Below are 14786 nucleotides of genomic sequence, written 5' to 3'. Positions count from 1 at the left end.
TCGTTCATCAATGGATACGCAACACGAGGTTTACGGTTCCACGAAATTTGGAATGGAAACAAATATTTCGATTTCGTCGAAAATCCGCGCGAACAACACGCACGTGTAATTCGGAAGATTCTTGGTTATTGCTCAAGATTTTGGCTCGTGCCAGCATTTTCGCACTGACTACACGCTTGTCTCGTTAACGTCGCAGAACAGAAACCACGTCCACACGATATTACGGTTCGATGTTGGACAGATTAACGCCTTCCGACGGGCTGACTTCGAGCAAGGAATTATTAGTCCTCGAAGATAATCCGTTTGCATATTGATGGACAGTGATAGATTAACATTTTCCTTGTGTGCAAGTGATTTAAAATTAGACTAATCTCGAAACGATGCTTTCAATTAACAATGTATTAAAATTTTTGTGTAATATTCGAATATTACAAAATTTTATGAAGAATATAATGATTATATTTACGAAAGATCACTTTCACTAGAAGATGAAATTAAGACGGAAAAATTTGAATTGCAAAATCCTCAGAATTTCTAATGCTCTATAAATATTGTGTTTTAGAAAAAGAAAATTTCCATATTGGGTCGAAAAGTATATATCGAACACAATAATAACCCGTCGTATATTCTACGCATAGAATAAAATACTCGTCGAGAAATTTTTGAAATTTTTCAAAGTTTGGTCGCGACGAAAATTACGATTTGTTCTTTCAACGAGAGAGAAGGTTTAATTGGGTTAACGATAGCAAAAATATACATATCGTTGGGAATAAAGACGTCGATGAGCTCGGCGGGTACGGAGTACAAATTTAACCGCACAAATCTATAAACGCCGCCTCGTCGAGTTCGCTTTTATCATCGAATCAGAAGCTACGGGGTCAGTATTTTCTCAAGTGTTTCACGATAATTCTCGAGTGGCGTCCAACAACAATCTTTCTCCCTCGGAGGATAACAGAACCCCGGTTTAATTAGCTTGCAAACAAACTTTCCTCTTCGAAAAAAAAAAAAAAGAAACGAATCTCTCTTTCGCGAAATTTCAATCTGTCTTCGAAAGTCGATCGATTCGAATGCGTGTATCGCTCCGTGAGAATTCGATGAAAAATTTTTGCGAAGAGGAAAACCGTGTATAATTCTGAAAACTCGTGGAATCCTCGATATCCTCACCAGCCGATAAAACGTATTTAAAGATTATCTATCGCTAAATTTTCCGTTTAACCGTGGACGAAATTGGAAAGATTCTTCTCCTCGCATGGATCATCCGTTTCCTAACGAACATTCCTCGAACGTTTTCAATTATCATTTTGTGGAGATCGTTCTGGAATTTTATTTCGATTATAGATCTCGTTTCGAAAGAGTTGAAATAAAGATTGCAGGAATCAATTTTTGATCCTTCCTCGATTGGACATGTAATTTTTGAATTAACGTTAAATACAATACAGATTGGAGGAATCTTTTAAGATGGTTATTTTCGATACATTTTCGATCGCTTTCCGCGTTTTTCAGCTACGTCATCCAGCGAAGAAATCGTTTCAAATCAGCGTTGAAAAAAAGCGAGAGAGATTTGACAGGTGTCAAGGCAGGAAGCGTTCGAAAACAAACATTCCAAATTTAAAACTGTGACAAAACACGGGAAACATTCGCCACCAGAGTTTATTTCTACGCGATTTATACGCGTAAATAAACGACAACGCGCGGATAATTAATCGGAATATTGCCTCGGATGTTTATGTTGCGTTTATGGGAAATTTAATTCGTCGTTATATTTATTTGCCAATATAACGATCCGCCTTCGTAATCCTTTAAATTGATATTCTTTCCGCATGGAATTCCATTTCGAAATCGGATTTTTCCTCGCACGAACCTTGCGGAAAATATACCGGTGAATGAATTTTCTTTTTTTTTCCCCGCGAAATCTATTTATACAACTCACCTGTTCGCGCTCGGATAACAAAGATTCTTAAAGAATATAAAATTCGAAGGAAAAATACACAGAGTGTAAAACTTAAAATACCCGAGGTGAAACGTTTAGAAGGTGAAACTTCTATTTCGATCCACGCGTGGATACACAAATTTGCATAAACGCAAACATAATACATTTCCCTTCCTTATCTCTCCCTTATTTTACCTCCCCAATCTTTATCCTCCATTTCCTCCACGTTCTCCAAATCTTCAATTCTTTGTTTTAAACTCGACGTTAACACATTCAAAACTAATATATAATACCGCATTATGCGACAATTGTCCCTCGAAACTCGAATTGTTCCGAGACGGAAGCTTAAACCGCCGTTTCGACCACCTTTTCTCGTGGCGCAATCACGCGATCGCACCAGCTATTATCGATAACGAGGAAAGGAAAACCTTGTATAAAGCTCGCGACAAAAGCGAAATCCATTGCATTTTCTTGCGAAATGCGTTCTTTTCGCTAAAAATAATGAAGAAGGAAGGAAGGAAAGGAAAAATAAATAACCAACAGGCGGATCGATAATTCGCGCTGGAGGAATCGCAATGATTGGACTCGTGGCCCCAAATCCAGAAGCCCCCGGATGTCCTCGTGATCTCTTGATCTCTTTATGTGAGGGTGTAACAGCTCTGGACAGTGATGGCGCTGGTGGGATTAAAGTAAGCTCGCATTGAAAATAGATTCGAAAATAAGATATTACATCGTACGATGATTATTGAATAATTATACAATTTTTAAAATGTCTATTTCCTTGATCACTAATTCACACAGGATGTTGTATAAAATTCATAAAATATTTATATATGTACGATATACAAAAATGTCGATCAAGTTATAATCGATTACCACTTAATTGCACAGCAACCGTTAATTTCTCATCCAAGCATTTCCTCGAAGAAAGAATATCGATGAAAAAAGTTGGAAAAGTTTTTTGGCAGTCACGAGGGAGGAGGAAATGGATCTCTTATTTCTTCCATCGTTCGTAAATAGATTAGCGCGTGGGATTGTTCGCAGGGTGAGGCAAAAGTTACATATCTGTGAGATGGACTCGTACGTTAGAGAGTTGTTTTGGTCGGATGGAAATTGGATTCCGAGGTGTCGAAGGAAGGGACACGAGGGGATGAAAAATTTGGATTAGATAAGAAACGTACGCGGGGGTAGATGGAATGTAATATCGTTGGAAAGCGGATCGAAGTTGAAATGGCGCGGGGAACGGGTGTTGTGGTGTGAGATTTGTTGCGAAATCGTGCAAACATTTCTCGAAATCCTATATAAATATTTCTTCAGATTGATACATAATATTTAATATTAATTTAATTAAAACAATTATTTAGAAAATCCATCACGTTTATTATCCATCCAAAGAAAAAGGATGGAGCGAATAATCTACGACAAGGAGGATTGCAATTACAGCAAAATTATTCCAAATCTATCGTTTTGGTCATCTTTGATTAAATTCGAAGCCAACGATCTCGAACTCAACGTAATTCGGAAAAAAGCGAGAGCATAATAATGGAGATTCGCATTTTGCTTGGGAGAATCGGCGGTCCCAATTTCTGGTATTCTGCAATTCGGGTGCACGTAGAAGATGGCCGAGTTTGTTGATGGAATATATATAAACCAGATATAGCCGTCAGTCAGATACAGAAAACGTCTAAATCCCTTTGGAAGGTTGTTCGTGTTGAACCGTGTGTGAACGAGGATCGATGCATCACGGGGACGAAAACGTGACACGCGTGTATCTTAGAATTAGCTGTTTAACGCGGTCGTTTATTCTCGTTTATTCTCCACGGGAAAATGGGAAGAAAAAGATTTTTCCAGACGATGGGAATTTATCGAGAAAAATAATAGTGAAAGGGATAGGATGAACTCGAATAATATCCTAAGAAATTCTATTGTCTTTTGCGAAAGAAAATTTTTGAAATGGATCGAGAGTTTATCGAGAAAATATTGGTGGAGGGGGACGAAAAAATTTTTATAAAATTGTGAGAAGGAATTAAGGAAGGAATGAAGAAAGTTTCAATGTCCTCGTGAATTTTGAACAGTGGACACCGTTCGTAACGAGGGACGCAATTTGAATAACAGAAACAGATGAGGTATGAATTATATTTAAATCGGTATCATCTTGGTGAAGATCTGGAAGAATGGATAATACCTCGATTCGAATTCAAATTTATTCGGGAAGGGAAGATTATATTATTTTCCATTTCGACTCGTTCTCAACCCTTTTCTCAAATCAGATTGTTTCTGATCGAGAAGCTTTTGTTCTCAAGAAAAATCTGGAGAGATCGCTTTCGCAAAAAGATAAATTTTTCCCTCTCGAACAATTCGATTGGAAGAAGGAAAAAGAAATTACGATCCAAAACGTAAAATTATTTTTCTATCAATTCCAATCGGAAGAAATATACACTTACGTACGTTTATATACGATTATTACCCATACCCGGATATTTTCCTCGCCACGATCGAGCTATCGTCGTACGAGGAATATATTTTCCTCGCGCACTCTATTCCCTCCCCCCCATTTTACCGGGGCCTGCATCATCGCGACGATGTTGTAACATCGCTGTTTTACTATTCTACGCGAGGCGTGGTGGACGTGTTTGCCGTAACTTTGGAACACGTTTCCGCTCGTGGTGTCGGCTTTCTCGCGTGAACGCTCTTAAAATGCATCCACGATGGAGCAATCTCGCGTCCTTTTTATTCCAGATGGATTTTTCTTTGACGCCCACGCCTGCCCCCATTCCTATATTTCTCCGTGCATTAACGAGTAACATTATCGAGTTTACGCTAATTGGCTTTAAGAGTAACCTCGTAATTTATATTTTATTTCTAAATAATTTGGCTGTATAAAAATACGAAATAATATAAGAGATTAATTGAGATTAATTAATACAGATTGAAATATACGTGTTATTTTGTCAAGTTTGCGTCAATTTATTCTAGATATCCAGATATAAGAACTCTAACGTTTGATATATCAGATGCAACACACGAAATTCACAATGCATCGCGTGTATATGAAATGCCCAAGAGACATATGCTAGAAATCCGAAGATGACAGCCATAAGGTCGAAGGATCAAATTTCCAATATAAAAATGTGATACGTGATATTTGGGAATTGTGTACGACATCCCACATATCCGATATATATTGTAATAGATTTTCTCAAAATTATTGAGCGTGCACAAAAGATACGATACAAAACTACTTTTTCACCATCCCATCGAAAATATTCACGAGCTCTTCCACAGCTGTCTATTCTTGAAGATTCGCATCAAAACGGATGTGCTCTTTCCCTTAGAAGCTGGAAAGACCCTACGTTGCCTACATTCAATCTCTTCCCATAACAGCAAACACATACATATTCCTTCGAAATCGCGAACAAAATCAATCCCCGGATTATAACCTAACTTTGAGATCCTCAAATACGATACTAAAGAAAAAGATCGTACTCCCTGTGAAATCGATTTAAAAAAAAATAGGCGAACGTGTCAATTTACTCGCGCTGCATTTTGCACGGATGATCGATAAGGTGGATTCGAGAAAGAAAGAACAATTGGAGGATGGAATTCGGAGTGGAGGTGCATCGAGGCGAGCGGATAGACAAATAAACATTGGACGGTCACGTTTCATCGTGATGCATCCTCGCTACTGCGTATCGAAAACATTATATATCCTTGTGTCGGGGGTGTGCACGTGCACGGCTGCATGCTTGGAATTCAAAGGGGGCGAGAGTAATCGATCAGCTCGGGGATGGAAAGAGACGTTAGAGAGAGGGAGGGGAATGGAATCGAAATGAGAAACAGAAGGAGGACGAAATTGGGGAGGGGGAGAAAGATTGGGGATTGGAGAAAGATTGGAAAGTATGAGACAAAAGCGATCGTTGGTGGAGATAAACAAGTCGTGTTGGAAACCGATTATCCTGTCCTATCCCGATGCTAATACCGATCGGGGCAGAGAAGAGGAAGGCTGCATTTTCATTATATTCTTAAATGGGTCGAGAAGAATGGTTGAAACGAGATTTCTCCCGCCGTTGTTCCTTTCCGTGCTAAATTGTACATCGAGGGGATCGTTCGAGGAAATTTAACGCGCTTCGGCAGGAAAAGAAACTTCCAGATGCGAAGTTTTCTTTAAATTTCATCGTACTTGGATTCGAGTCATCGATAATAATCTTCGTGTAAAGAAAAAGAAAAGAAAAGAATTGTGGTTCATCCACAAGCTTCTCAAAATTAATATAAGATTATTGTACACTCTTAACTCGGATGGATAAATCAATATTAATGTATCAAGAATCCACACACGCTGGTTCTTCTCTACGAAATTAAGTCTAACAACGCGATTGGCGAGGAGAAATAGGGCGAGAAACAATTCTATTTATGAGAAGATCTACAATTGATCGAAAAGCGAGTAGAATACGCCAAGTTACGCACGATGATCGTTCTCGATAGACAAGCGTCGGGCGGATTAGCAGCGTTTACGGGGGGGAGAGGGGGAGTGGCGAATCGATAACTCCACCTCTCCTCCTCCCCACGGGAAGGGGAGGGCGAACACGCGTGTGCGTACGGAGGCGGGTCGCGTGACGATTCAAACAGGTCCCGAAAATCCAGTCGACACCGCTATGTATTACACAGGGTGGAACGTGTTATCCGGCTTAGCCGTGCAAACAGCTGCGGGGGTTGGTCGCGTTGCCAACATAACCCGAATGCAATATCCGATCCTTCGATATTCTTGACGCCATCGAGGGAAAATGTGTAGCGTGGATCGTATTTGAAAGAAATTAAATTCTTTTCCCCAGGCAATGAAAGGTCAATTGAAATATCATCGAGTTTAATTTTCAGATTAAAATTTTGAATGTGAAAATTTTAACTCACAACGAATAATTCGAATAATCAGATGGAAGAGGTTGACAAATCTTGGATCCATCTTAACTTAAATAAGGGAAAGAAAAGTGGCCGCAGATAGAGGAGAAATAAAATTAACAAACCAATCACCATGGTGCATGGACCGTGTTTTGATGAACGTGAACGTGTTTCGTTCTTCCCCATCTTCTCTCGGATTGCATGCGGGCTTGTGCATTTGATATAGATGTAGGAAGGTATCGATCGATCGATCGATGGCTGACGAGGAGGATCTCTGCCTCTGTTCACAGGATCTAACGTACGCGGAGGGTGGCCACAACTGGCGAAGCATAATCTTCTCGCTTTTGGTCATCGGCTTCGTTATCGCCGGGATCGTCACGGCCATTTACCTCCTCGGGTGAGTATCCTTTCTCTCCTCCTTCCTCTCTCTTCCCTATCATTAGATTTCCTTCCTGTGGTATTTCCTATGGATACAGCTTTTATTCAGATTCACGAAATTAATCCTGCTGGATCCAATTCACGTTTTTTTTTTCTCTCTTCTCGATCCCTTTATATTAATGGTTGCGAAGGGAAATCGACGTGAAAATATCACTGGGAGAATTTTTTTAAGTGAGATTATTATTTTCTTTTTCTTCTTTTTCTATCCATTAACGAAGTAGCGAGTTTTAATTTTAATCTTAATTTTTTGGAATTGTGATTCTACTATTCGATTATTAAAAGAAAGATTGCACGATGAAAAATGTGATACGTTGGGAGCTAATTAACGAAACATACTCGGGACACCGGATACCCAGCCATGATGTTCAGGATCAAGTACGCGTGGATAAAAAATGTTCAAAGTTATTATTTCGTTTATTAGGGGAGAGAGAGAGTTTTCTTTACCCGCGTTTCATATTTACCCCGTAACGAGGTTTTTTTTTACACGGTCTAAAAGAGAACTAATCAGGGTGCCTCGGTACAGGTTCAAACATCGGGTTTTATTCAAAGAGCCAAGCTCGACTTTCACTTTTTCACCTCCTTGCTCGTTTCCTTTTCTTTTTTTCTCTTTCTCTCTCGCGAGGAAATCCTTCCCCGAGACGTCCAGCCTTCGTTGGTGCCAGAAAATCCCCGTTTTATCATCCTTAAAGCCACGAGAACATCCCTTCGCTTTCTATAACATTAACCCCCACCGCTCTTTCCCTGAATCCCTGAACACCGCCATCTGACGCCGCAAACACGGAAGTTTAGCCCGAGAATTTTAAAGAGCGTCGATGCGAGTTAAAGCCTTGCTAATCTTGCGCTGTAAAATTTCGTTATTTCTCCGAAGAATCGTATTTTTCTTTCTTTTTTAGAATGTTCAAACATTGCACATTGTAAAATTTTGGAATTTTATCGAAGCTTTCGAACAAATATTACTTTAATTCGATCGAAATAACGAGGATCGGATATTGAAAATCGCGTTACAAAATTGCAAAGTTTCGAGGAAATAAAATTTATCTATGAAAATATTTTTCCATCGCTCGATACTATATTTATGGAGAAAAATCAATAACATAAGACTACTCGCTACACTTGCATACACTTACATACACGTGAAAAGGATTAATAAAAGTTGCAAATTTGATAAAAACAATCGATAATATAGAAATCGAATATCGCGAAATTCCTAAGAAGGAAACGCTCGATCGAAATTTCTATATAATAGGATAATTTTAAGAAATTATCTCGCGAAATATTTAATAATAACCAAAGTTTCGATAAAAACTTCTCCCCGATTTTCCAACGTAACTTTCTGTATTACTCGCTCGAAACGGATATCGAACGAATCGATATTCCAGCAGGAGCTATTATCAAATTAGAGGGAAACTTTCAGGTACGTGGACGAGCTGTTGTACTGGAGCGGCAGACGGCTCACGTTAGACGAGTGCCTTCGTGATGATCTGACGCCGCACAGGTTAACACCGACCTGGATAACCCACGACAAGTTTGTCTACCAGGCCGACGACGGTTCCCTCACACTCCTGGACACAAGCAACAATTCCGTGTCCCTTCTCGTCTCTAATCACACGCTCGTACGTATCACGCGACCCGGAATAACGACGACTAGCAATGGATGGGCAGGTTAAACTTTAGAGAATCGACTTTAGAGCGCACTCTGTTAAATTACAAGGATTTTATTTCAACGCATTCGCGACGAATTAATGTGATTCTCTCTCTTTTTCTCTAGCAAAGATGAGACAAGATTTTTTTTTTATATATTTTATACGACCTCTTCATAATTTATCTTTATTTCAGAATTGTGAACGCGTTGAATATTTTAGATTATGAAATTGTGTGAAATATTGTTAGAGCAACATTTCGTATAATATTTCACACAAAAGGTGTGAGGGTTCGAGTTGAATATAACTTTTGCATTTAGTTCGAAAATAAGAGAGAATAATCGACTCGATAATTTTTTATTCGCGACACATGGAAAAATGGGATGACGCGTACAGAATGTATAGAGGCGGTCTAATTCGGCGATGGTGCGAAAATTCGAACGAAAATTGTCATGACAACTCCTCTGCGAGCTCTGCTCGAACAATAGTTGGAAATTGCACGCGAAAAGCATTAATTCGTCCATTAGAAAACAATAGAGTCCATTTTTTTAAAAATCCTATTAATTCAAATGTCGATATTTTTATGTATATAATACCTGATATTTTTTTAGCAATAAATAAAATTTTTTGTTGAATGATTTTCATTCTCCAAAGTTGATGAAGAAATTTCCTGACAATTCGTTACGAATTTGCATAGTGCATTTTAATCTCTCCATGCATCTTTATGAAGTTAAAAGATTTAAAAAAAGAAACGTTGATAGAAATTGGAGTAAAATTGGAGGAAAGATTCTTGGCTCGAATCTTGGCTTCGAAACGATTAAAATCGGCCCAGAGGCGGCCGCGACAATTAAAATTGTCCCGACTTAATTAATCGAACGTGCAACGGCCGCTCTTTCACACAGCGTTGAGCAGAGTAGTATTTGAAGAAAAGATTCCTTGATCAGATACTTCAATCAAGTCTAATGCAATTTCGCGGTTCTAAAATTAGGATCGAACATTTCTTTTTGTTAATCAGAATTTCTTAGAGCTTGAAAAAAATTTCTTGAACAAATCTCCAAAGAGGATCGTAAATTTCATCGCGCGAACGATGAAAAGATTAATTAAACAGGGAGAGAACCATCCCTGGCAAAATTCATCGCCATCGTCGAGGTTAATCGCAATTAAAAAGCAGTTTTTCTTGAAAAAAAAAAAAAAAGATTTTCAACGACGGTAATCTCGTTCTAATCCAAATGAGAGAGGTTAATAAAAGTGAGATGATGATTTCAAAATAAATTAAATATCGCTATAAAATATGATAATCTCAGTTAATTAATTTTAATCCGAGATTAACAACACGAAAGATATCATTACGAACTAGATGAATTCTAATTTTCTAAAATATAATCCAAATGTTAATAGAAGAAGAATAAACTTATTAAAATTATTTTAAAAAATTCAACAAACGAGCAATAGTTTCGCTGCATTAATTCGCACGAGGAATGCAAATTAGGAAGGGAAAAATTGCTGCTTATAATTATGAGAAAAGAAGGGAGGAAGAGGATCTTAACATCAAACGTCCTTTCCTTCTTATCTATCGGTGGAGGTGAATTTAGCTCGCGCCATAAAACAGAGTAACCCATATATATACATATATATATAAAGGCAAAGTTCGAGGTATTCGGTTTATTCAAGAGAAAAGGGGGTCGCTCCCTCGTCCGCTATTGCATTTTCCGCTCGACGGAAAATGATGCCCGCTTGCCCGTGGGGAAACGATCGCCTCGAAGAAAAAAAAAGAAAAGAAAAGAAAAAGAAAGAAGAGGAGGAAAAAGAAAGAGTATAAATAAATTTGGGAAAGATATCGTTGCAACAGTCGTTAATTGTCGACGAGGAGGGATAATTTCGAAGAGGAGAGGAGGAGGAAGTTTTGTTGGAGAAGCGACAAAGAAAGAAGAGAAGGAAAAAGAAAGAGTATAAATAATTTTGGGAAAGATATCGTTGCAACAGTCGTTAATTGTCGACGAGGAGGGATAATTTCGAAGAGGAGGAGGGGGTTTTGTTGGAGAAGCGACAATGTCAATTTGCCACTCGTTAACGAAGGATTCGTTCTCGTTCGGCCGACAATGAGGGATATGAGAATACGATTGAGGGTAAATAGCGTTGGTCGATTGCGGTTGGGTCGCTCGTTAATGAGCACGCAGTGGTGACGATCGCTTTTGCTGATTCCAGAAGAACGTTCGATGCGCTCGTTGACGGATGGAAGAGGCTCTTCTCGTTTGCTTTTAATAAATGTTAACGAAATCGAACCCCCGATGAGGGCTTGAGCCTCGACGAGAAGTGAAGTGTGATCGTTTAATCGGGCTGAGTGAAATCTTGAACGCACTCGTATCGAGTATTATTTTGGATATTCAATTCAATAGAAAAATAATAACAATAATAATTGGAAAATAAATTTAATAATACGGCGAGTTGATGAAAATAAGGATAAAATTAATGCGCGTAGATAGATTGGGAAAAATAACGGCGTCGTTAACGGGGGAGGGTGTCTGATCTAAAAGGCCGTTGCACGTTGGACCGGCGCTTCGAGGGGTTGTTCCGGGAAAGTTGGAAGCTCTGCCAACTTTACGAGGACGGCTAACGATCGTAAAGTTGGCGCTAGCCGAGGGAAATGGAAAATGCATAAGCCAGTAAATCTTGGCCGACTTTATTTCCAGAGACAGCTGAACGTCCAAGGCTACCAGTGCAGCGCCGATCTGCGTTACGTGTTGTTCAAGCACAATGTCAAGCCGGTGAGTAAAAAGGAAAGGATAAAACGATTCGAGGCCCTCGTCGACCCTTGTTAAAGAGATCGCATTAAACGATGAAAAAGGGAAAAGAGATTCGAAACTTTAAAAATTGTTTCTTTCTCTTCTTGCATAATATAATCGAGCTTGAAAGAAAATCGGCTCCTCTTTTATCAATCTTTTACATTTCGCGGAAATATAAATAAAATTGGAGTTGGAAATCGATTTAATTTTTTAATATTCGTTGAATTCGTAACGCGACATGTGTATATCGCGAAAATTTCTTATTCTATCGCAGCTGACGCGATTGGGTCATGAATATTTCCAAATATTTTTGTCAACACGTGTTCGGTACAAGTGTCGTCATCCTCGTGAACAACCGTTTTATGCATTTTTCACCGGATCGAATCAGAAAGGACCACTCTTTATCTTTAATTGATTTCGTTGACAAGAAAATTTTAAAATAACAAAATTCATTTTCAGGTGTACAGGAATACCTTCACCGCTTATTACACAGTCTACGACGTCACGAACGAGTAAGCAAGCTTCTTCTTTTCTCCGAATTTCGACTAATTCTTCCACTTGTCCAATCTTCGTCCATTTTTCTCCAGCCACCACACGCCTCTCCGCCTGCACACATCGCGGGGGATGCAGCAAACGCGGCTGCAACACGCCGCCTGGTTGGGCAACACGTCCGGCATCCTGATGATATCCGAGAACGACATCTACGTGAGGATAGCGCCCTCGGCGGCAGAGGACGCGAGGATAACCGACACAGGTTTGCCCGGGGTGATTTACAACGGGGTGCCGGACTGGTTGTACCAGGAGGAGGTGTTGCCGCGGCCGGAAGCTGCCTGGCCGAGCTCCGACGGCACGCATCTCCTCTTCGCCTCGTTCAACGACACCAAGGTCACTGCCCTGGAATTCCCTTGGTTCAGCACGCAACCGGGTCAGGATGGGCCCAGCTCCAGCCCCCTGTTCACGCCTAGGAGAGGCTCCTTCCCGCCCTCGAGGTCCGTCAGATACCCCACTCCCGGCTCGCCAAATCCCGAGGTCGAGTTGTGGATCATGGAGCTGGGCAACTTGACCAACTCGATCAACGGAACGGCGAACTCGACCACCCTCTCCAGGATAAGGTTGAAGCCGCCAACCGCCTTGGACGGACAGTAAGTGTTCTTTTATTCTCCTTGAGACAATTTCTTCATGAATACTTTCTCCCCCGTTTTGATCAGATTCGAGATTGCAAAGTGCCAAAGAATAAGTTTTAATTTAAAAACGCAAGGTGTGAGCAAGGTGTTGCCTCTATCACAGGGAATATTATCTGATATCGGCGGGTTGGGTGGGCGAGGACTCGACCCAGGTGGCCGTCGTCTGGATGACCAGGTCGCAGAATCTCTCGTTGGTGACCGCTTGCCGCGCACCGATGTGGGAGTGCGAGGAGACTCATTCCGAGAGGGCGCCTGAGGGACAGTGGTTAGACGCGCAGCCCCATCCCCTGTTCGCCCCAGACGGGGACAGCTTTCTGCTGCTGGCCGCCGTTCAAGAGGGCGACAAGGAGCACTTCACCCACATCAAGCACGTGACCTTGACTCAACAGAGGATAGCAGTCTTGTCTCACGGTCGTTACGAGGTTAGATTCGAATACGCATTTCATACGAATTTCCATTTACGTTATTGTTCCTCGTCTTCCGCCAAGGTGAGTGAAATCTTAGCGTGGGACACCAAGGCCCATTTGGTATACTATTTGGGCACGAGGGAAAGGAGGCCCGGCCAGAGACATCTTTACATTGTTCGCGATCCCACCGCTGACGATCCTCGACATCTCGAACCGTTGTGCGTCACGTGCGACCTTGGCGAAGTCCTGTGGAGCAGTAGGTGAGCTTCGTCTCAATCGTCTCTCGTCAACCACTTGTAACAATTCCTATACAATCGTTCCGTTACAGGTTTTATTACACAAATTGCACCCACTTTGGCGCGTCCGTAAGTCCCCCGATGGAGAACGAGTCATCCGGCTACTACGTCCTCTACTGCGAAGGTCCGGGCCTCCCTCTGGCCGCCGTACACCTGATCACCACCCACAAGATGATCCGCGTGTTGTACGACACGAGGATCCAAAGAGGGGACAAGCTTTCGCAACTGGCGCTGCCGACTCGAAGAAGCTTCGAGGTTGTAATTCGTCATCCCGTTTCCAATTTTTAAAATTCTCCTGGCTAACTAACGTTCATCCTATCGTTTAGGTGTCTCTACCCCAAGGGTGGAAAGCTCAGGTGCAACTGTTATTGCCACCCTCGTGGCGAGAGGAGCTGAGAGACGCCGCGTTCCCCGTCCTGGTGGAAGTGAACGGTCGGCCAGGTAGCGAGGCGGTGACCGACCGGTTCAAGATCGATTGGGGTACGTACATGTCGAGCCACAACGACGTGGTGTACGTGAGGCTGGACGTGCGCGGAGCGAGAGGCCAAGGGAAGCGGGATCTGTTCAGAAGAATCGGCGGTGTCGAAGTTCAGGATCAGTTGACCGTGTTGAAGCATCTTCTCAAGACTCTCAAGTACCTGGACGTGACCAGGGTGGGTGTGTGGGGTTGGGGATACGGCGGCTACGTGACCGCCATGGTGTTGGGTAGCCAGGAGAACGTGTTCAAGTGTGGCGTCGCTGTGAATCCTATCGCCGATTGGCTCTACTACAGTGAGTTGGCGAAAAAGATAATTTCCTTGGACTATGTATACTTCTGTATCGAGTGTTGTTTACACTGCTGTTTCCCGGATGAGAGTCCTCCTGATCTTTTCGTGCAGATTCCGCGTTCACGGAGCGAGTCCTTGGCGCTCCCGCAGAGAACTACAAAGGTTACGTGGAGGCTGACCTGACCCAACGCGCCAGGTTGGTGCCCAGTCACAGTCTCTACCTTCTTCACGGTCTAGCCGACCTTACAGCGCCTTATACGCACGGTGTCGCCTTCGCTAAGGCTCTGACCGAAGCGGGTATCATCTTCAGGTACCAGGTACGTGATCCTCCCAATCCACTCGCCTCGTCCGTCACGTCAAAAATATCTATTTGTTCTGCTAGACGATTCTAGACGCATCTGTACATCTATATGATAGAATTGATACACTTCGTGACTTTGAATCTTTG

At 41.6% G+C, this 14786-nt stretch overlaps 1 protein-coding gene across 7 annotated transcripts in view; it reads left to right on the top strand.

Moving 5' to 3' along the window:
• Window positions 1-14786, top strand: part of LOC410336 (dipeptidyl aminopeptidase-like protein 6) — a 98706-nt gene that overhangs the window by 80379 nt on the left and 3541 nt on the right. For 6 of the 7 annotated variants that reach the window (XM_006566378.3, XM_393817.7, XM_016914720.2 and 3 more), the window contains 10 exons: window positions 7114-7220; window positions 8676-8874; window positions 11592-11666; window positions 12144-12196; window positions 12272-12826; window positions 12972-13290; window positions 13357-13535; window positions 13604-13826; window positions 13898-14342; window positions 14450-14655. In XM_006566378.3, the coding sequence (XP_006566441.1) occupies window positions 7114-7220; window positions 8676-8874; window positions 11592-11666; window positions 12144-12196; window positions 12272-12826; window positions 12972-13290; window positions 13357-13535; window positions 13604-13826; window positions 13898-14342; window positions 14450-14655 (2361 nt within the window). Of the gene's footprint in view, window positions 1-7111; window positions 7221-8675; window positions 8875-11591; window positions 11667-12143; window positions 12197-12271; window positions 12827-12971; window positions 13291-13356; window positions 13536-13603; window positions 13827-13897; window positions 14343-14449; window positions 14656-14786 lie in introns of all 7 variants that reach the window. The other variant, XM_006566380.3, reaches the window with a different exon arrangement.

Source organism: Apis mellifera, linkage group LG11, assembly GCF_003254395.2.
Source record: "Apis mellifera strain DH4 linkage group LG11, Amel_HAv3.1, whole genome shotgun sequence".
In the NCBI taxonomy this organism is placed as follows: Eukaryota; Metazoa; Arthropoda; class Insecta; order Hymenoptera; family Apidae; genus Apis; species Apis mellifera.
Note: the sequence above shows the minus strand (reverse complement) of the source record. Positions and strands in the feature narration are given on the sequence as shown.